Consider the following 20,748-nt stretch of genomic DNA (forward strand, 5'->3'; position numbering starts at 1 on the left):
CAACTAAACTATTTGTACTTTGTACTAAGTATAAATATTTTTATTTTATATAATAATTATTATTATAACTCTAAATATATATCTATATATACATAATATTTTGTAATAATGGAGTATTTAAAAATAAATAACGTCATGGAAATAAAATAACTCCATATTTATAAACTAATGACTGATTTCAAAGTACTTGAATAAGTTAAACTGGTACTTGAAAAGTAAATTTTATAATTTTCTTATAAGTAAATAGTACTTGTACTTTAGTAAATTTAAATAATTAAATAAAATATTTATAAAGTTGCTTTCATTCGTTGACGATCAGTCGGATCATTTTTTTTATGATCAAATTCAAATCTTATTCTCATCTCTCCTATTTTTGAAACCGGTAGTAAATCAGGTATCCATTCAATTATAAATGGTGTTGGCTCACGTTGATTCGGTGACGTATATCCTGAAAAAAAGTAATAACTTATAAATATTTATTGATAATAAAAATACAGTTAATTTTAATTTTCAATAACAATTTAAATTTATTCATTAAAATTTATCTCAAGTTAATAGCAATCGGTAATTTATCAGCTATTATTTTATAAAAACATTTAATTATAAGAAAATTTTTATGCATGATATGTTAATTCAATTTTTATATATTTATGTAAAAGTATTTAGTTGATAGTTTTTTTTTTAAATTGAAACTCTGATGGATTTTAAGGCCATTCTCAAAATTTTGATCATTAATTTAAAAAAAGTTAAAGCTTCAATTGGAAAAAAAGCAGCAGTTACAATTTCGCCGAGGCATTGATTTTTAAAAAAATTATTTGCAGTTGATATCAATCAGAAGTTAAACGAAATTTTGAAATTTGGAATGTCAAATTTTTTAGACTATTATTTATTTGCCAAATTTCGTTCAACTCCCAATTGATAACAACTGTAAGCAATTTTTTAAAAATCTATACCTCAGTGAAATTGTTATCACAGTCATCGTATATTTTTAAAAAGTGGGTAGGAGGGTGACACTGTCTGCGAATGCCCTTAACATTACATTTTTTAAATTTAGCGCAACGATTAATTAAATTTAATTTGATATAAATAATACGTACCAACTTTCAAAAATGTTTTCAATTCCAAGGGTTGAATCAAGGCATTTCTGTCTGTTTTTTTAAAATTATGATCAATATCCGTTTCCTGTCTTTTATATAATTCGTAAGTTCCATCTGAATTTTGTATAAAACTTCTGGTTATTTCTAATGGAATAATTGGAGTTTCAAATATACTTTTTACATGAAATATATTCGTTATTATCCATGTGTATTTAGTAAAAGTACCCAGAGGTACGCGATCTTTTCTAACGAACGCAGTGATAGAGTTTGGCAGACGTTTTTTTTTGCTGCCAAAAGAAATCCGCTCGCGCAAGCAATTAAAAAACACCTGGGGAACGTGAAAGACCAACGGGTCCGGCTTGCCGTTGAACTGAAAGTGCATAGTCTGGTTTATCCTTTCAGTTATCGATGCGAGCCATTTAGTAAACGATATATTGATATTGCTCTCATTAATATTCTCACTGTAGTCGTCATTATTTTTATTCTGGTTGTTATTACGCCTCTTTATTATCCACGGATTTCTCCGAGCTCTTTTTATCCCGTTTAATTGACTAGCTTTAGCATTTTGTACATTTGTTTTACTACTATCATTATCACTTACTATTGAGTTAATAGTACCGATATCCGAGGACGATTTATCTAATTTATCTTCATATTTACGTTTCATTGAAATCAATTTATCTTTAGCCAATGCCACATCGTTAACTATTTTAATATTACTATTATTACTATTACTGTTTATTATTGTACTGTCAGTATTTTTAGTATCATTTATTAAATTTTCGACAATAATATTTTGATCGACAGGATATGATTGTCCTGTAAATTCATCATTAAATAAATATCCACTTGCATCATGATTTATTGTGAATTTCCCGCTATTTATCGATTGATCGACAATATTTACTGTATGTAAATCCGCAAAAGTTGAATCTCCTAAATTTGTATCGATCTGTAATTAAAATAATACGTTTTAAATTTCAAATTATTTATTCCCGCCCTTTTTTAAATCAAAATTTTAAAAAGTAATGACTTATTAATTCAATAATTTTATTTATACTTTCAATTTCTTGATAAAGATTGAGTTGATAATAATTTAATTGGAGTTATTTTTTAAATTAAACATCCGTGATTTAAAATTAACATTCGGTTATTTGGACGTGAGCAATTTTTGAATATACATAATAATTAGTATGAATTAAAATGAAAGGAAATATAAATTACCACTTGATCAATATTATTAGGCAATATATATGCACTGTTGGTATTTATTTCTTCACCTATACCATCCGGAAGTATATTTAGATCGATTGGTATAGAATCTATATCTGGAAGCCTTCCGCCATCAAACGTTTGCGTTTCATTAAATGTATCATCATGTAATATAAATAAGTGATGGTCGTCCAATGGCCCAAAGTCTGTCACGATTTTGTTAATAAAATCTGTGGAAATTTAATAAAAATAAAAATATAATTTATTTAAATTAAATTATTAAACAAATCGCTTACCCATTTCACTCATTTTGTCTGCTTCGTGCTGCAAATTTAAATTCGGCTGCTGCTTCTCATGTTCTAGTTGTTTCTGCAGCTCTATCTCTTGCTCTTGCTCTTGTTCTTTCTCTTGCTGTCTAAGTTCATCAGACTCATTTTTATCGATATGTATGTAGTAATCAAATTCTTCAGATAATTTTGGGTCGCTTGCAAAGGCACAAATACATGCGTAAAAATGCGCACATCTTTTATCACTTTTATTTTCATCTGTTTTAGACTCCGACTATTAAAAAAAAATATAATCAATACATCAACTAAATAATTTAATAAATGATTAACTTACAGCTGATTTCTCTTTATTTTTATCTGACTTCGAGTCGGCCTAAAAAATAAATCAAAAGTTGAGACAAAAATATGGAATAATCAAATAAGTAAATAATAAAATTACTCACAGAATCAGGACACTCGCAAAAATATTTATGCTCCGTTTTATCTTTAACTTTATTTGAATAAAATACAATATGCAAATAACCAAGCGGTTGTTTAGGAGATGCCTTACACTTAACAGCCATTATATTTTTAGATATCCTCTGCACCAGTGGCCCAACAGATTTAGTAGCCAGTAACCAAATTTTCTGTTTCATATCATTGCTTACTTTAAGTGACGACAGTATTGAGTTTTTAAGAGGCAAAGACTGGGCTTCGGAGTAACATTTGTAAGCAGCCTGAACGTGCTGGCACATTGAAGAGGTCAAGTCCTTGTCCTTATCATTGTCTTCTTCATGGCACTGAAGTACTCCAGTATCAAAACTCTTCTGACAGCTGTCGACAAAGCACAGTGAGGATGTCTGAGTGATAACTGTCGTCATATCACTCTGGACAGTTGCATTGACGACCGGCAATTGAACGAATCCCCTGTAATCTGGACCCTTACCGCGAATTCTCACAGAAAATATCTGCGCTATGGAATTTGTTATCAACTTGCATGCCTTGGTTGATATTTTACACCTGTCTCCAGACTCTTTGAAGATGACGTCGCAGTACTTATTTTTACAAGATAGTCCACGTGATCCAGTGAACGTTCCACACTTGGGGCACTTTTTAACTCCTCGTAGTGTTGCTTTGCCCAGGTCTGACAGCATGGATCTGATACGATCCTCACTAGACATCTAAATAATAATAAATTGTTATTATTTATATCAATGTATCATTTATTTAAAAATTAATTAATTGTTGAATTAGAAATATTAAATAATTAGATTATTTAAATATAAATAATCGGAGGTTAACTCCGAGTTCTTGAATAAATATTTATAAATAAAATAATAAAATGAAACCTACTTCTAGTAACTTAATAAGCCGTGCGGTCTTGCAGCCAGTGTTAAGTAATTTTAAATAAAAATTTTAAATTGTATAATACAACGTGCCTATGAGCATCTGCGCCCAGTATGTTGTTTATTTTTAGATACAACATCTACACATAACTTTGGAAAAAAGGTCCACAATGTGTTTAGCATGTGTGTCATGTTTTATATATATATACAAATATACTACATAACATTCGCATATGTTCAGAGCAATCGGATATGCGCGCGCATTTGAATTTTATTTTCTCCCTCCGTAAAGTGCTGCCGCGAGCGGAGACTCGGGAGGTTTGAATTAAATGAGAGGGAAAGTGCGGGACATTACAGCTGATAAACTTACACATTGGCGTAGAATAATTGTTGTGAGCACGTGTGTTATTATTTTTATTATTTGTAATAATCTTAAATTGGAAATGTTAAGAATTTTAAGTGCGGGTTTAAATAATTTGAGTATGTCGTCAAGAATTGACAGCTGAGTTGGTTATGAATTAATTTATAATACTGAAGTTAGCTGATGTTTAATAACTTTGAACTTTTTCAGAATGATAAATTGAAAAAAAATATTTTTAAAATTGCACTGATAGTTTTTTTAATTTTTTACATGTTCATATTTTTAGTTTTTTTTTTTTATGATGTATTCGTTGAAAAAAAAAGAAAATTTTCAAGTGTCTACTAACTTCAGGATCATTACTTTGATACCGGCTACATGATCTGATTGTCCTGGGGGTGAGTTTTATATTTATTTCATATTTTTTTAAAAAGTTTTAAGTTATAAAGCTTTTAATTATCAATATTTTTTAAATGAAGTTCATTAATCATCAGGAAATTTTATTGATACTCAAGATGAGTGTGAATGTAACTGTCAGAAAAGTTTTAAATTTTAGAATAAAAAATAAAATGTAAGTTGAGTAAAAATAAAAAATGCGTATTTAGAAAAAGACAAGATCCGTACGCGCATATTTTTAAAATTTCATTATTTATTTATTTAAAATTTATAAATTGTCTTATGTCTGCTACATTCATACTCATTCTCAAGTTGGCCGATAATAATTTTTGGATTTTTTTAAAAACGATAAATTATAAAAAAAAATATTTGAAAAAATTGCACCTATAGCTTCTTTAATTTTCTACATGTGCATATTTTTAGTTTTTATTTTTGCAATTTGTTAAAAAAAAAAATCCGAAAATTGTTAACTGTCTTCTAAGCAGGATCATAATTTTATTTTGTTGCTCATTAATAATTTATTGTTATTATTATTTTTATATAATTAATTACAAGACTTCCACATGTACACGTACATGTGTGAGATAAAAAATGAATATATAATATATATATTGTAAAAATATATGACAGTAGCGAATATAAATGTACATTGACCGCTGAGTTTTATTTTTATTTATTTACTTTGGTGCTTAACTGATAAAACTTTTTATGAACATTAACATCAGCCACTTATCGTATTTCCTTACGCCCACAAGTTTCATTTGTCTATATAAACCCATTCAAATTACACAATACACAGTACGTATTGTGTTCAATTGAATTATATTGCTTAAAATAATACAAAATTTAAGTAAATTATATTAATTAAATTAATACCGTAATTTAATTATAATACTTTTGATAGTATTAGTACTCTTTTTGTACGGTACATTTGTCATAACAAAGTGACTAGTGAACCCAAGTAATTTAAATGTTGAGTTCATCACAAAGCACCAGTGATGTACAAAGTCCAGAAAGTGAAAAGAGTTTCGCTTCTATTGATCTGTCAAATGAAGATGATGAGATGGTTTTTATGAAGATTAATGAAATACGACAGTGGATTCATTCTGATAATAAACTGTGTGCTCGTACGGGTAATTATATATACATATGTATTAATAAATTTACATTGTTCATTATGAAAAAATTAATTAATAGTGCGATTAAAAATAACAATTAAATTTTTCTAGATGACTTTACTTTATTAAAATTTTTAAGATGTTGTAATTACGACGTAACAAAAACTCAAGAAAAAATATATAATTATTATGCTCAAAGGACGAAATGTCCTGAATGGTTTCATGATAGAAATCCATTTTCATCAGAGCTTGAAGAATTATTAGATATGGGGTAAAGATTTTTTGTTTAAATAAAAAGATTTCAAATATTTAAGGTAAAAGACCTAATACCTAATCAGGTAGCTAATTTTTTGATCAGATACTAGTTCCTTGATCAATTACTAGTTCTCTGATCAGTTACTGGGTCTCTTACCTTAAAAAAAAAAAAAAAAAAAAAAAAAAAAAAAAAAATTGTATATTTAATATAAAAAAGGAAATTGTTATATTTAGAGTATTTATACCTTTAATTCAATTCAATGATGAAGGAAGAATGATAATAATCATACGCGTCAGTATTCATGATCCTTATAAACATAAAATCGCAAATGTCATCAAGGTAACAGTCGCATAGATTTATGTTAATGTATTTATATAAATTTAAATATTTAAATGAATATATATCTCAGACAGGTAAGATGATTTTAGACGTTGCGATAAAAGATAGTATGACAGTTTCAACGATCGGAGTGATCGTGATCTTTGATATGAACAATGTCACTCTGAGTCACGGTCTCCAAATGACACCGCGAGTTGTGCAAAGACTCGTACACTCTTGGCAAGGATGTTATCCGGTAAAAATAAATTCTCTTAACTTTATTAACGCGCCTCTTCATGTTAATGGGATTTTAACAATATTTAAAAGTTTTATGAGTCATAAAATGCGTACAAAAGTTAATGTCTACTCTAAAACCAGTCAGAATTTTTTTTCAAACATTCCTAGACATCTTCTGCCCGCGGAGTACGGCGGCTCTGCTGGAAATTTAAAAAATTTAATAGGTAATTTATTTTTTTAAATTTTAACTGTTTTATTTTATTTGAAATTATTTTTTTTTTAGATCACTGGAAAATTGTCGTACAAAAAAATAAAGATTGGTTAATTGAAGAAGAAAAATATCGTGTTATTTTATAAGTTTTAATATAATATGTAAGTTTTATTTGTTTAGTAAATAAATGTATATCAAAATATTTACAATATTGGATTACAATTTTAATTTTTTTCATTATTCGTTCGCGTTAAAGGCAAGTATACATATTAAAATTAAGTTTAATTTTGCTATTAACTACTGACAAAAAATATATATTTATATTTATATATAATAATAATAATAATAATAACAATTAATGAGCAACACACAATTGTTCACTTTAACAATAAAAGTTTAACGTAAAATATTATTTATACAAATGTTTTGATGAAAGTACATTCATACTTACAATAGAATCATACACTGATTAAATAATTTTCCACATCTGTATTTACAAATAACCATAAATAATAATTAATTAAAAAAGAAATTACAACGAAAAAAAAATTCTCTTTTTTTAAAAATGAAAAAACAAAATTTTTTATAAATTTTCTTAGCTTTTAATAACTGACATAATTTATTTAAATAAACATTATTATACTATATAAAAACCATGGATATCAGCATAAGATGTCGTGGATACTGCTTTGATATAACAACTTAACAATAAAATCGTAATTTAAGTATCTTAGGAATAAAATTATCTATCGATAAGATTAATTTTTAAATTCTAGACAAAAGAATTTATTTATCTAGTCTAAAATAGTATTTATGCTAAAAAATTTAATTAAAATTAAATTTCGAGGATTTAACCGCGTTTGAATTTTAGAACGAGCATACTGATGGTTAAAAATATGGCAATCCATGTTACTGTTGAGATAAAGCCATTGTAAACATCGGGCTCTGTTATCGTCCATCCTCTTGTCAACATTGATCTGAGCGACGTCGTTGCCATGGTCAGCGGCAACCCGTGCGATATATATCGTAATACTGTTGGCATTCCTTCGACCGGCCAAATAACCCCTGGAAAAAAAGAGTGATAGTAAATTTCAAAATGTCTATTGTACTGTAAAAAATTGGAAGTGAATTCGCAGTGATTTCGGATTTTATTCAAATTCACATTCACTCTGAGGAGATTAAGTAAATAAACAGTCATTCGTTTCGCATTTACTCCGTTAATTTTTTAAAGTGTAAATAACTTACCACTAAGTAAAAGTGTTGGATAAAAGCTACCTAATGCTAATTGAATAGCATTCCTTTCAAGTTCACATATCGCTGATATTACAAATCCTAAAAAGTTATTTATAAAACCATTAATAACCTGGATGACTTAATGAATACAAGAGTACATTTATATACTTATTATATACTTCTAAGAATGTTAATAAAAAGAATAGATTTCTTTTTACCAGCACTTAGTTAATCTTACCGAAACACATGCCACAAAGACCTTGAAGAATAGTCAGTATGATTACCCAACCAATGTCGCCATTACACTCGACACCAAATACGAGAATCATAAATATAAGTACGAGAGCTGTTTGACCACACATTACGACGAATTGTGTAACAACATGAGAAAAAAGAATTTCTCCGGGCGACACTCCTGCGACCCAGCTTCTATCTAGTAAACCTTCGAGCCGTTCTATGATCAAAGATGACGATGTCAAAGCAACCGCTAAGAAAAATACAATTCTGGAAGATAGTAAATGTTACACAGCATTACTAAGTAATTGCGTTCGTGTGCTACTTAACATTTTATAATAATAACAACAATAATTATAAATATTTCGAGTCTTACGTAAGAATAACTCCTGGAGCGACGAAGTCAGTGAAACTGGGGTCGTTTGTTCCGTAGATAGGATCGGAAAATTGTATCGGTACGTCAGCTAATTTTGTGTTAAAGCCACATTCAGCGAGCATCGATTTAGCAAAATCTCGGTATGAATATTGCAAATTTCTTGCCAACATTAACCCAATTTGTTGATCTATTATCGTAATTAAATATTAAATATCACGATTGCGAAATTATATTACATGTTACAAGCTAAATAAATTATTTAGTCTTACTCGACATATCAAGCCAAACGCGGATTTCACTTTGATCTAACGTTTCATCATCAGCAGCTTGCCCAAGGTTCAGTCGTGCTATAAGCGAATCCGTAAAGTTCTCTGTAAAATACAAAGTACCCCAAGCTCTCCCTTGTTTTACTGCATCTATCGCCTGCTCCGGATACTGATAGTATTCCTGTCGACAAGTAACAAAATAAATAAACAAATAATAATTGTTACGAAAAGGTATGACGAAATTAACGTACCTTTATAATCGTATCATTAGTGAGAAATTCTAAATATCGACAACTCAGACTACCAGCAAGACAGCCAGCTTTTATGTTGCACGATTTATTGTCCCAATTCATTTCGGAATTTACTATTGCTAGTTTGAGATCAGTTGGATCTCGCCCGATGGCAAGACAAAATAGAATTACCTGCATCACTGGCAATGCGAAAATAAACAGCATCACTCTGAAAAATATTTTTTTATTGTTATTACTACTGTTTATTTTTTTTGGAGTCAATACAAAAATTAACGTCACTTACCCGACATTTCTCCACATTCGAAGAAAATTTTTCTGCAGCAACGCTCTCATTTTTCCTCTACTTGTCATATTTAAAACATTTGATAGACTGCAGTCTGAACACATACCCGTCGAGTTTGTTTTAACACCAGCCATTGGTTTTCCATTTAACTACAATTAGAACATGAATTAAATCTATCAAATTCTCTGGATAATGACCGAAAAAAAATATATATAGATATATTTACATCATAATGACTGCCAACGCCATTAGTCGTGTCATGAATAAGAACTTCTTTACTTTGATGAAAATTCAATCCTACAACTCCAGACTCTTCAGTGACATAAACTGGTTCGTCTTTTTTACCCCAGTTTAAGGAAGCCTAGAATAATTTTCAAAAATTAAAAACGTTTCTTGTTCGACTTCCTGATATGAAAATTTTAAATTTTCAAAAGAAAGGGAAGTTGTTGGTTTCGGTCCGATTTTAAAAAATCAAATTCCCATTAAATCTCAACGTTTCGAGATCTCAGGAAGTTTTTCTGATTATTTCTGGATGGCCATCCATGTGCGTGTGTGTGTAAACTAATTTTTGCCTAAAAAATAACTCATTTTCGGTCTAATCGTTTTGTCATCTCAAAGAGGTCAAAAGTTTGCCAATAATAGCTCTCTGAGCTCGAAAACAGCGGGAAGTTGGGGTTGGCCCACGGGTCAACGGCTTTTAGATTTTTTTTACTATTTCTTATCATTTAATTTTTGATTTAAATTTTGAGTGAAAATTTACCATGCTAATGTTGTTTGAGATATTCAGTTCAGTAGTAGGTTGAGTGGTTTGTCCTTGTTTACGTGACAATTTGAGAAAAACATCTTCTAAAGATGCACAATTATACATTGTCAACAAAGCTCTTGGAGATTCTTCAGCCAGCAATCTGCCGCTTCGCATTAATCCGATCTACAAGCAGTAAAAAATATTGTAGTAGAAAAAAAAATCAATCGCGTAATACGTTTTCTAATAGAAACATAACGCCTGATTATTGAATAAACATAATATTTACCGTGTGAGCTTGTCTTGCTTCCTCAATATAATGCGTTGTAATGATGACTGTTTTGTTTCCGTCTTTAGTTATTTGCACCAAGTGATTCCAAATACTGGAAATTTATTTATATTTTTATTAAGCTTCAAGATTACTTATTTGTTACACTATAGAGTTAAATTTAAATGAGAGCGTTTCTGTAATTTTGTTTGACTTAAAAATTTCTATCCATAAAAAAAACCGCGACATCATGTTCCATTCATGAGAATTATTATTTTAAAAATATTGTGTATTCGCAGTAGCAAAATATTTATATTATAAATTCTTGTTTTTTATCCAGACTTGAGACGCGAGAACGAAGATGATTTCCTTGCACTTTAACTTGTAAGCGAGCCTTGTAACTCGCCGCAAAAAAGTCTATCAATGTCTATGCCACTTATGACGCAAACGAAATCTACCTTTTTTTTTAGTAATTACATTTAGTATAAAAAGAATTAGAAATAGAAATATAAAAGAAAAATAAGTGGTGTTGAAGCATACCTTTGTCTTAATAGAGGATCTACACCGACAGTCGGTTCATCTAGGATCAAAAGTTCAGGATCATGCATAAGTGCCACGGCGAAAGAGACACGTCTCTGCTGGCCACCACTATTTGCATAATAAATAAAAACGGAAAAAAATTAATTACTTCCACGTCAACGCTTGATCTTAAGTTTAAAAAAAAAATTCATTTATAAATCACCTCAAATTTTTTACAAGGCGGTTCTGCGAAGGCAGATCCAAAAACTGCAATAAAAACCTCAATCTCTCGACAATTTCACTGGTGTCCATACCGAATATCCACCCAAAGTACATCATAGTTTCGCGGATGGTAAATTCTCCATACAAAGCGATTTCTTGTGGCATATATCCGACCTGTTTACCAGGAACTCCAGAGCCCTTCGTACCGGGTTTCCCACCTAGCACAAATATTTCTCCAGAATTTAGTCGCCTTCTTCCGACAATACATGACAGCAAAGTTGTTTTACCACAACCACTCGCACCCAGAAGGCCGTATCTAAATAAGTTTAAAATTATTTTTTTTATCAGTCCGCAACCTTGAATATTATGAGACAATTTTGCATACACCAAAGTCCACTTCTATATTATTATTAATTACTGTCATTATGTTTATATACATAAATATATATCTCATTATTTTATTTTGCTTAGCTTAATTGATAGTATGCTTACATTGAGCCTTTGGCAACTGTCATATTTAAATTCTGCAAAACGGGATTTGGATTTTTGCTGCTCCCATAAGTTTTGAATGCATGTCGAACGCTGACAGCTTGCTGTCGATTCCACGCGACATTATTTAGTCCAGGTGTCGAGAGCACCGTGCTCGGCGCTACCACATTATTGTCCATGTTTGACTCGGAATTTAGTATTGTCTCAACTGATGGGTTGGTGTAACCACCTCCTGGTGTTCCCTCTCTAAGAAAAAAAAATAGTAGTAATAATAATAACAATTATCTCAGACAGTAAACATTTGGAATGAGAAAGCCAATCAATCAAGGCACGACAATAGGAAGCAAAAAAAAAGTAAATATAGCTTCCAGATAAATGCTAGACTGCATATTCTCATTTAGTAAATTCTTAAGTTGTAATTTACTCGGTGATATTAATGGAGGGTTAAAAAAACATTAAATGGTATTTATCTACGCAGTCTATTGAATAACAGTCTTCGGTAACACTTTTAAACATAAATTATGAGAGCGCACGTAATAATTTCTACACTTTAAAAGCCCGACAAAAGTGTTATTGTCAATAAAAAAATCTCATCATGCTCTCGGTTAAATAAATACTGAAAATATTCAGTGTAAATTTATCTGACTGTCGGATCCGCGGCTTTATCAATCGCGGGGATGAGAAGAAATTATGCGCCCGCGATATGAGAATGAGAAATACGGCCGGTGATCCTTGGAAACAATGAGGAGAGACTTGTAGAATGAAAAAATTTATTTTCGCATGTAATTACATGAGTTTTCCGGTTATTGCACCGTACGACTCAGTAGTTGTCTATTAGTTGTAAGTTGTAAGGATTTGTTTAGTACGCAGCCATTCGTATACACATAGCCTAGATTGCACGGTTATTGAAAGAAGTCAACGCGGTGCGACTTATTCGACGACTATACAATTACGTAAGAGTATACGACTTTCTTTTTGCTGACGCTTGCCAGTTTCATCGTTGGGCAACGATATTCTGTACAGCTCATATATAAAAATTGCAAATAGTAAGAAAAAAATATATACAATAAAATAAAATAAAAAAATTTTATATTTCCAGGTGTTTATTATTATATGTACTGAAAAATTACCAGGCTTGAGTAACTTGTAAATTAAAAAATAAATTATTCATATTAATTTGAAAATTAATTAAGAAATTTATTGCACAAAACGTCATGCGCCGTGCACAAAATAAATTGTTTAATTAATACTACTTTATAAATATAACATTATATATATATGTATTTTTTTTTTTTATAAAATGATAAATATCGTGACTCGGTGAGTTTATATTTAACGCGACATTATTAATATATATGTACAAAGACAAGTTTGCATACTCAATTAGGATCTTTAATCGGATCGCTAAGAACTCCGATGAGGCTGCGGAGGTCGGTAGGATAAAAAAAAATTTAACAATTCAAGGTCAGCATCAAAGACTTTAAAGAAAGTTCAAGAGATCGAGGCTGCTCTACACGTGGAATTTTTTATGTTTCTTTTTTTTTTACCGATATCGAGATATTCGTTAGCTATGCTCATCACATTCTGTTTCGCCGATTAAAATCCATATATTACAATATTTTATATTATGTGTATAATCATCTCGAGTACCGCGAGTTTTATTTTATAACCCAGCTCATGCAAATCTATCATCTATTTAAATTATATGGATACAACGAATGATCTTAATGCAGAAATTTATTACAACACGACTTATATATCGCATAAAATAATAACGACTGTTAACATTTGCACAACGATGACATCTTACCAATATGCAGTCTATGTGCTTTATACGTGTCATACCTACCGAATAATACTTTGTATTCGAGAATGGAATTCCTATTACTAACTATATAAATATATATATATATATATATATATATACACGGATTGTGTAAGATTTTTTTAAAATTTCGTGCCCGATGGCGGTGATAATTTTCATGACACACAACTGAAAATTCCGAGTTTACTATAAAAGTAGAGACGACTTTTAATAGTTTGAGAATTTTCTAGGCCATGGTGATCACGTTTGTTCCAAAAATTCACGTTATTTAATGGAGGTAGTGAGCACTAATTACACCGTTTGTTAAATAACTTAATTGTCGGTACATGGTTGGATATAAAAAAATATGTAATTAGTATATTTATTTGTGTTTTTAAATATTATATTTTTTATGTTAAATCATAAGAACCTTGAGTTTTTTTTATGAGACCGTGCGTGTGTACCGATGTGATGTTAGTTTTCGTCTGCGAAATGCTGACAATTTTCATCCGCAGTACACGTGTCACCTTGGATTTAGTGACTTGTAGTAATTTTATAAAAAATATATAGTCATTATTATTACTATTGTAATTGATGGTGATCATTATTTTTATCTTTGTATAAATTATTGTTAGTAGAAGATGGACATTGCCGCAAGATTCTGACAGATTATCGCGTAATCAGAAATTATACATATATATTTATATATATATATATACATATATATTATCTTTGTGAGCGTAAATAAAACGGAAATTGAATTAATAAAGTTAGATTCCTGCGTGGGTATTTACATTTTGTGGTTTTAGAAAGTGACAATTTGTCATTTTGATTAAAATCCAAATTTATTTTTATTTATTAATATTTATATTGATTATTAAACAATAAATAATAACAATAGTATGGTTCTTAAAGAAAAAGGAAAAAGAAAATGATAAATAATATGGAATTATGCGTAATTATAATAATGAGAAAAAATGTTTTTTTACATTCTCAGTGGGTATTTTTGTTTTCCCCTTATTATACTCTCTCCAAATTGACCATGAATTACTCGGATAACTTTTTATTTTAAATTGTAATGAATCGGAGTAAAGTAGAACAGGAGCACGTGCTTGTTCCAAATTTTCTAAACCTTTTTCCACTGGATTTAAAAGTTTTATTGATGACAACTCTTGATTAAGGTGAATAGAAACGCCTTTTTATTTGAGAAAAAAGTCAAAAATGGTTACACGGTTTACAAATCGATACTTTTCGCGAGTATTTTACTTATTGATGGCCGAAAAAAAGTTTCATTACTTTTCTCAGCCTGTACTTTTTTGCTCAATAGTTAAAAAACGTTCTGACAGCGGTATTTAATGTATTAAAAATAAAGTTACTGCTGACTAATGATTCCCAATGGAAATACCTAAGGTGATTTAAATGTGTATGTTTATGTATATATAATATACATACTGAATTATAATGTAAATGTATATTCATTTAGTAAATGACTAATGTAAGCAATATGTAGTATAAAAAAATTTGAGCAGACAGAGTGTCAGTAACAGTTTTGATTGAAGCATGTGACTGAAGGTCAAAAATAGACTTAATAAAAATTTCATAGTTGATTTGTCGTAAACTTTCTATAGTCTGTAACTCTTACAGAGACATAGACATAGACAAGATAAGTAGAGAATGAAAAACAAAATTACTTACTTTCAAAGTCCAACTACTATTGTAATTTCACTTTCAAAAATATTTTCCTCGTAATATTATTCCAAATAATTATTTTAAAAAAAAATTATTACTGCTGATTTACGAGCAAAGTTAAAAAAAGGCTTTCATTCGTCACCAGTAACCACAACATGAAGACTTTATTTTAAAAACACGTATAATTTATATTTTTATTATATTTTTTAAACCGAGTTTTGAGTCGGTGATAAGTTTACACACGTGAGAGCTCATATGCACTGACAGGTTCTCGTGCATGTGATAACCCGATTAACAAAGTTGTACTATTGTTTTTATTTATTTAAAGACTTTGGTCTCAACACGACTTTCGAGTCCTGCCACAAGACTGATCAACCTGTAAATCGTTTACAAGACTCGACCGTCTGTACTGAGGCCCCTGCGTTCAAAGTCACCTCCTCCTCCACTTTCCCATTATGTTTCTTGTATTTCCCCCACTATTTTCATACCTGAGTATCCCTTATATTATTACTTATTCATTATCGACTATTACTCATTCTTATGCTCAAAAATTTCGTAATTTTATTTATTTTATATCCCATTATCAAAACTTTTACGGCTCACCAATACTTTGTGCTCATTTTTCTTACACATCTCATTGATTTTTCTTTATGACCCACAATCTACTCGCCCTACAAATAATAAAGTATATCAACATTGACATGATAGTGAACATTATTCAAACATACTTCAGAATTTATATTAACTCAAATTTTTTAGAAAAATATTAACATCAAAAATTATATTTTGTCAATTTTTTTTTTAGAATAACGTTTTTTTTAAATTCAAATAATTTTTATTTTTATCATTCCGGTTCCGGTTCTTAATCGCCGCAGTATCAGCATTTGAAATTTTAAAAAAAAAAAAAGATATGCAGTAACCAAATATCTATAAGTATAACGGTGTTTCCATCGTTACCCAGCACTTCCCAAATAAAATGTATGACCTCTATATAAGTTTCACATCCTCAATTACCTGCTGCAGAAATATCCATTAAATTACAATGAAAAAAAAAAATATCTTTTGGAAAAATTTAAGAGTACTTTTGGAAAAGTTGAAGAGTAATTTTATTGACATGAAAATCCAAATTTATTTACACTATTTAAAAAAAATAGACCAGCGAATTTCGAGCTGAACTCAAATTTTTTCAATCAAGAAAATAATTTCGAATGAAATCTTCAAAATTTTACACTAAAACTTCACACAGAAAAAAATTATTCCTCAGCTCAAAGTATTTTTACGCGCCATTATGAATTGAAAAAGAAAATTATCATGGGGAAAAAAAAAAGTTCTAACACCAAGGACTCATTTTTTCTGTGTATTATATTTAAAATTTACCGTAGCTCAATTTCGTAAAAAGAAAATACAATATTTAAAAAAGTTATTTTTTTCCTGCGCACAGAAAAAAATGATTTCTTGGCATAAAAATTTTTACTTATCTCAAGAAATTTTTTTTTTCTCTATGTACAAGATAATTTTTTTTAACATACATATATATGTATTTTAATTATTTTATAAATAATTAAAAATTATAAATTTTCCATCGACTATTAGACGTATAATTAAGTGTGTCAACGCAGTACCCTATAAATCAATGAATAAAACATTTAAAAAAAAAAAAAAAAAAGTTTTAGCGTAATATATATAAATAGAGGTAATAGATAATTCAGGTTGTATTGCAGAGGGAATAGACAGCTAGATAATAAGTGACAGTTTAAATTAAAAGTGATTAGATCGAGATCAAGTACTATTTACTTGCATTTATTATTTATTACTATTACTATTACTATTATGTTTACTTAGTGGTTGTCAAAGTAGTGTCGTCGTTTGAATCGTATGGTCAAAATTGCAGCTGTCACTTTCACTATATTGTATAATCTGTGCTAAGCTATAGCTGCGATTGTAAATGATGTAATATGAAGATTGATTAAATAACAGATTGGTTAACATACCATAGATTGTAAAATAATCTATTATACATTCTTGCCTCAAAATTAACAGCCTTGACTGTATTCATTATTACCAACTTGTTATCATTATAATTATTTATTTAATCGCTGTACTAACTGCATACCTTTATATTAAATCTATTGCAATCATTCGAAAAAATCACTGCAACTTTAACCATTAAAATCAATAATTATTACTTTTCCTAATAGATAAATGCTATTAAAGTACAAATAAACGTTTTTATTTATTTTTCAACCTTTGGATCCTTTATTTTATTTATTATTACTCACTTTTTTTGCAATATTTTAATTTTTTATGCCGCCAAACGATACTTGTAACATAAGTTGCGTTTATAGTGGGTATAAAGTATGAAGCTAATAAATTTTCTTTTATTATCAGACAAAAGTTTATGTAAAAATAATAAAATTCATTTTTTCTAACGATTCAAATCCATCGGAAAAGATAATGCGGTAATGAAAAATTAATTTTAAATGTTTGATAATAAAAAATTAAGTGACAATTTGCAACATATTTATTTTAGTGGTTCGAACATAAAAGTTGATCGGCTTCAAAGGTTGAAAAATATTTTTGCCGCAATGAAATATAAGTAAACTGATTTTAATAGGCAGTAGTTAAAAATAAATAATTATTGATATTAAAAAAATTTAAAAAAATATAACAATGTACTGAGCTTATGATCTCCAACAAGAGCAAAGATAAATTTGCTGCGACGTAAACGTGAAAGCGGTCAATCCAGCTGGTTGCGTTACGTAAATATCTTGTGGAAAAACCATTACGTCTGATGAACTTTGTTCGACATAATGATATGTTTTCCTTTTTTTTTATTTTTTTCATTCCTTTTATTAATTTAAATTCATTATTTTAAAACTATTTAATTGCAATAATATCGATTCGTCCTTAACAACAAACTGTCTATTTTATCAGCAACAGGTTTTGCATCGCGGCAACGCAACATCTGCATGTTATTTAACTTTAAAACCTTGCTATTACTTTTGTAAATATTCGTGAAGAAAAAAAAATAATAATAATGTGTGAATTGTTTGAAAAAGGTCCGTCTGTTTATCATCCGACGTGTTAATATTTAATACTTTATGTAAATATTTTTTCTTAAAAAAAATGACGTTTAAACATGGCGGGCAAATTCCAAACGTTAAAGAAAGGATTTCGCCATTTATATATGAATACATACATACATTTATGTATATATTATTACAAACATTATTATTATCAAGTATAAAATTGCTGTGGCAGCAACTAACAAATTATTCGCATTGTTGTTTTATTACGGACGCACAAATATATTATTTCATTATTATTATCCACATTAGTATGGTATTCTTATATAAATGTTGGACACGCTAAAATGTCACATTCTGTGCACTCACTTAAACTTGAACTTATATTTTCATTATCAACTAAGAAAATATGTAAAATTATATTTTCCAAGTAAATTAATGTAAAATTTTTAAATAAAAGTAATTTCAAATTTTAAAAATATTAAATTCGTAAAAAATATATAACTGGATATAATTTGTATACAAATCACGTATCCTTGTACAGAATTGCTCTTGAAAAGGCCAACGGTCATCCAGAATCATATTTGCCGCTACGATCATGTCTATATTATAGTAAATTACGATACAATTATATGCAATGGCTATATTTGTATTTGTATTTATATTTATATATAACAATAATCGACCTTGATAAATTTAGTGCTTGAATAATTCGTGCACGAATTTAAAATAATATGACAAACTTGTGTTCATGTAATTCCATTTGTTACCGGAAGCTAAACGAAAAAGGTATCGCTGCGATTAAAACTTTAATTGTTTCAAAAACAATGAGATAAAGAGTTTTTAATAATAAAACATAATTACAGATATTTAATGTGCAGAGATCTTCATGAAGAAGAAGATACTTTTTAAAAGTATGTATATTCTTGTATATCAACGGTGCCGCCATCTAGTGAAGACATTTCATCACAAGTATACGGAATATTTTCGGATATAAAAAGGATGTTGCTTACAAGGAAACACCTGTGATTTACTGTCACTTAAACATCAAATTTGAAGATGTGATATGCTGGTTTTTTTTCATAAATTTTTTTACAAAACCGATTTACGGGAAACCCTATTTCGTCGTCACCGCATTTGTGACCTGATCATCAAGTCGTCCCGTTTACATTTGAAACTGGTTTCGCATTGGCTTTAACGCCTTTCACACTGGTCTTGTGTATAAATCCCGCACACACGCCAGTGACGCAGCCTCTACAAATAAAATGATCGTATGACTTTCACAAATATATATGTGATATCAAAAACCTGCCAGTTTATTTATTTGGTTCGACTAATAATTTTTAATCGTCATTTTATCTCAACATGCTCGAAAAACTATTTTCTAACGTCATCAACATCTCGCAGACCCGGCAGCCCGAAATATCAAAATTTGTCTCTCCCTAATTAGTTTACATTAATTTACTTATTTAATTAACTAAATTAATTTTATTTATTACAATAAATTACTCACCTGGGTAATCCACTGCTCCAACTGAACATTTTCCTTATTCTTTCCGCTTGTGTATCATCCTTAATGTTTGCCATTTTTACGGCAACTTTTAAACTTTTACGTCAAAATTTTTATATATATCAAATTTATCTTTCAGTACAAATTCAAATTAATTTTCTTCAAATATTTACTTCAAATTAAATATTTTCATTTAAATAATTATTATTATTTATTAACGTCTCCCTCAATTTATTTTAAATAACAAATCCATAAAAAGTTAATTAACATATACATCGATTATTAAAATTCAAAAAAATTTTAAAAACTTAAACATACCGAGGTATCACTTTCCGGTTTTTTTTTCCATAAAATAAAAACATCGTCAAATATATATAGATATTTATATATATACATCCAGTACAATCTACTCCATCTGACTTTACAGTTATTTTTTTTTTACTTCAATCAAATATCAAACGCAGCAACTCATAAATAAAATACCGATGGAAAACCAATGCAGTAGATTTAAAAAACTACTTTCATATATACATATATATATATATATATATATATATATTTTCAAGTAGCAGCAAATACAACACACACGGAAACTAAAAAATCTTTTTACTTGCCACGGTGTTAAAAAAATAATTAACCAAGGATTAAAACTGTCTTGGTACTTGATATTGTCTATATCACGTCGATGCTACCATACTGCTGACGATTGCTGCTGCTGAACACCCATCCGCGTTCGACTTGCACGCTTACTGTGTCTGATGTCTGTCGCTTTTTCATACGTTCACAATACTCACATAATTACGCTTCACTCTCTCCTGTTCCACTCTCCAAAGTCTTGGAGAGGATGTGCTTGCCACTTATCATTATATATATATATATGTATATATATGTTCATTTATAAATATTAAGTATATAAAAGATAAATGCATGCATGTATGTCTATAAGTAAATGCAAAATATTTCAATAAAGTTGAATTCTTGTATACGAGTTATTTCTCTCAGATAATATCTTATATTAAAC

General features: G+C 29.1%; 4 protein-coding genes across 7 annotated transcripts in view; 2 read left to right on the forward strand and 2 right to left on the reverse strand.

Moving 5' to 3' along the window:
* Positions 1 to 105: 105 nt before the first annotated feature.
* LOC103572376 (uncharacterized protein C2orf42) lies at positions 106 to 4,103 on the reverse strand. The gene is made up of 7 exons (XM_008550961.2): positions 3,929 to 4,103; positions 3,040 to 3,756; positions 2,931 to 2,969; positions 2,606 to 2,870; positions 2,322 to 2,539; positions 1,098 to 2,049; positions 106 to 448 (listed from the first exon to the last, which is right to left on the reverse strand). Exons 2-7 carry the CDS (start codon positions 3,754 to 3,756, stop codon positions 288 to 290), a joined length of 2,352 nt encoding a protein of 783 aa, XP_008549183.1. The 5' UTR covers positions 3,929 to 4,103; the 3' UTR covers positions 106 to 287.
* Positions 4,104 to 4,540: 437 nt separating this feature from the next.
* LOC103572382 (serine protease 1) overlaps positions 4,541 to 20,748 on the forward strand; it is a 45,404-nt gene continuing 29,196 nt past the window's right edge. The window contains exon 1 of the mRNA XM_053741625.1: positions 4,541 to 4,677. The gene's annotated coding sequence lies outside the window, so the exon portion shown is untranslated. The remainder of the gene's footprint in view (positions 4,678 to 20,748) is intronic.
* Positions 5,396 to 7,015, forward strand: LOC103572378 (retinol-binding protein pinta). Its single transcript, XM_008550966.2, has 5 exons — positions 5,396 to 5,808; positions 5,905 to 6,064; positions 6,283 to 6,388; positions 6,459 to 6,828; positions 6,888 to 7,015. The coding sequence occupies exons 1-5, from the start codon at positions 5,646 to 5,648 to the stop codon at positions 6,959 to 6,961; spliced, it is 873 nt and encodes a 290-aa protein (XP_008549188.2). The 5' UTR covers positions 5,396 to 5,645; the 3' UTR covers positions 6,962 to 7,015.
* On the reverse strand, positions 7,270 to 20,482 carry LOC103572377 (ABC transporter G family member 20). Of its 4 annotated transcripts, none has more exons than XM_008550962.2 (14): positions 19,731 to 20,482; positions 11,702 to 11,944; positions 11,211 to 11,525; positions 11,009 to 11,116; positions 10,490 to 10,583; positions 10,219 to 10,386; positions 9,685 to 9,819; positions 9,459 to 9,607; positions 9,176 to 9,383; positions 8,928 to 9,105; positions 8,659 to 8,845; positions 8,287 to 8,552; positions 8,061 to 8,147; positions 7,270 to 7,880 (listed from the first exon to the last, which is right to left on the reverse strand). In XM_008550962.2, exons 1-14 carry the CDS (start codon positions 19,802 to 19,804, stop codon positions 7,666 to 7,668), a joined length of 2,427 nt encoding a protein of 808 aa, XP_008549184.1. In that variant the 5' UTR covers positions 19,805 to 20,482; the 3' UTR covers positions 7,270 to 7,665. The 4 variants fall into 4 exon arrangements, with proteins under 4 accessions (XP_008549184.1, XP_008549186.1, XP_008549185.1 ...); XM_008550964.3 differs by lacking the exon at positions 19,731 to 20,482 and adding an exon at positions 19,082 to 19,374 and having other exon boundaries at positions 7,272 to 7,880; XM_008550963.3 differs by lacking the exon at positions 19,731 to 20,482 and adding an exon at positions 15,198 to 15,547 and having other exon boundaries at positions 7,272 to 7,880.

The sequence above is a fragment of the Microplitis demolitor genome, chromosome 8 (genome assembly GCF_026212275.2).
Source record: "Microplitis demolitor isolate Queensland-Clemson2020A chromosome 8, iyMicDemo2.1a, whole genome shotgun sequence".
NCBI lineage: Eukaryota > Metazoa > Arthropoda > Insecta > Hymenoptera > Braconidae > Microplitis > Microplitis demolitor.